General features: G+C 45.9%; 1 protein-coding gene across 3 annotated transcripts in view; it reads left to right on the top strand.

The window, feature by feature from the left end:
* Positions 1 to 1546, top strand: part of ALS2CL (ALS2 C-terminal like) — a 65200-nt gene that overhangs the window by 62107 nt on the left and 1547 nt on the right. For all 3 annotated transcript variants that reach the window (XM_027660621.1, XM_027660622.1, XM_027660620.1), the window contains one exon: positions 968 to 1064. In XM_027660621.1, coding sequence (XP_027516422.1) covers positions 968 to 1064 — 97 coding nt within the window. The remainder of the gene's footprint in view (positions 1 to 967; positions 1065 to 1546) is intronic.

Genomic DNA, 1546 nt, shown 5'->3' with positions numbered 1-1546 from the left:
CTGGGAAATGGGGTCTCACAGGCCAAAGAATTGAAATTAAAAACTGGGATTTTGGGATTTAATTTGCTTTTTCCTGAGCTTTTGGGTTTCTGTGGGTTGGGATCTGCCAGCTTTTGATGCCTTCAAGGCATCATCTCCCTCTTCCATCTCTTTTCCATTCTCAGCAGGGCACTGGGATCCAGTTTGGAGTCTGGGAAGGTCTTGGCCGTGATATTTGTTAATTAGCCCATTAGATTAGGTGGTTATATTAATTATTAGAGCCTCAGATTTATTTTCCTGGCTGGAATGCCTGTGGATGTCACACATTCCTGCCAGAGGCTTCCAGTGGAACTGCAGGAATTCACTTCCATCCAGCACGAGGAAACTGGATCTCCTGGCAAATTGGAGCCAAAAATCCTTGGCTGATTGTCAAGGATTCCTGGATATGTTTGGCCTCCAAAAAAAAAAAAAAGGGTGGAATATTTAAACTTTTCATATGGAATCTTAGAATTGTTAAGGAAAAGACCTTTAAGATCTCCAGGTCAACTCATGTTCACCACTGACCGTGTCCTTAAAGTGCCACATCCAGGTGTTTTTGAACAATTCCAGGGATGTGATTCCACCACTGCCCTGGGCAACCTGTTCCAATGCCTGGCAACCTTTTCCATGGAGAAATTTTCCCTAATATCCAATCCCTGGAGCACCTTGAGGGTGTTTTTCCTCTTTTCCTGGCAGAATATCCCGTGGCCGTGCTGGATGAGGGAGGTTTTCTAGGGATCTTCCTGGACTGTAAATGAGATCAGGAGGGAATAAAAGAGGGGAAAATGAAGTTTTCTTCTGATGGAGCATCAATAAATTGGGGCTGCCCCATCCCTGGAAGTGTCCAAGGCCAGGTTGGAGCAGGCTGGGATAGTGGGAGGTGTCCCTGGATGATCCTTAAGGTCCCTTCCAACCCATTTGTCCTAACTGGGACCTTTTTTTTCCCCAGAATCCAGCACCTGGGAGCTGAAATCCACCTCATCAGAGACTTGATGGATCCCACCAACCAAGGAGGAATGTTTGACTTCCTGCTGACAGCACTGGAGGTGAGGGAATTTTTTTCCACTTGCAGCAAAGCTGGGCTGGGATGGAATTTTAGGGGCTGGTTTTGTGCCTGGAACAGGAGTAGATTTCCCTGAAAATCTGGAGAATATCCTTATCCTTCACTGACAGCAGATTTAATCCTGAACTTGGGAGCAGCACAGCTTCTTTGGCTGCAAGAGCCCTTATTTTGGCCCCAAAGTTCCCAAATTTTGCCCCCCATGTTGCCAAATTCTGACCCCAAGCTGCCAGATTTTGGCCCTAAAGTTCCCAAATTTTAGCTCCAAAGTTCCCAAATTTTGGCCCCAAAGCTGCCAAATTTTGCCTCCCATGTTGCCAGATTTTGGCCCCAAAGTTATTAAATTTTGGCCCTGAAGTTCTCCCAGTTTGGCCCCAACATTCCCAACTTTTGGCCCCAAAGTTTGCAAAACTTGCCCCAAAGTTGTCAAATTTTGGGCCAGAAGTTCTCAAATTTTGATCCCAACAT

Source organism: Corapipo altera, unplaced genomic scaffold (genome assembly GCF_003945725.1).
Source record: "Corapipo altera isolate COAL_440 unplaced genomic scaffold, ASM394572v1 126, whole genome shotgun sequence".
NCBI classification, from domain to species: Eukaryota; Metazoa; Chordata; class Aves; order Passeriformes; family Pipridae; genus Corapipo; species Corapipo altera.
Note: the sequence above shows the minus strand (reverse complement) of the source record. Positions and strands in the feature narration are given on the sequence as shown.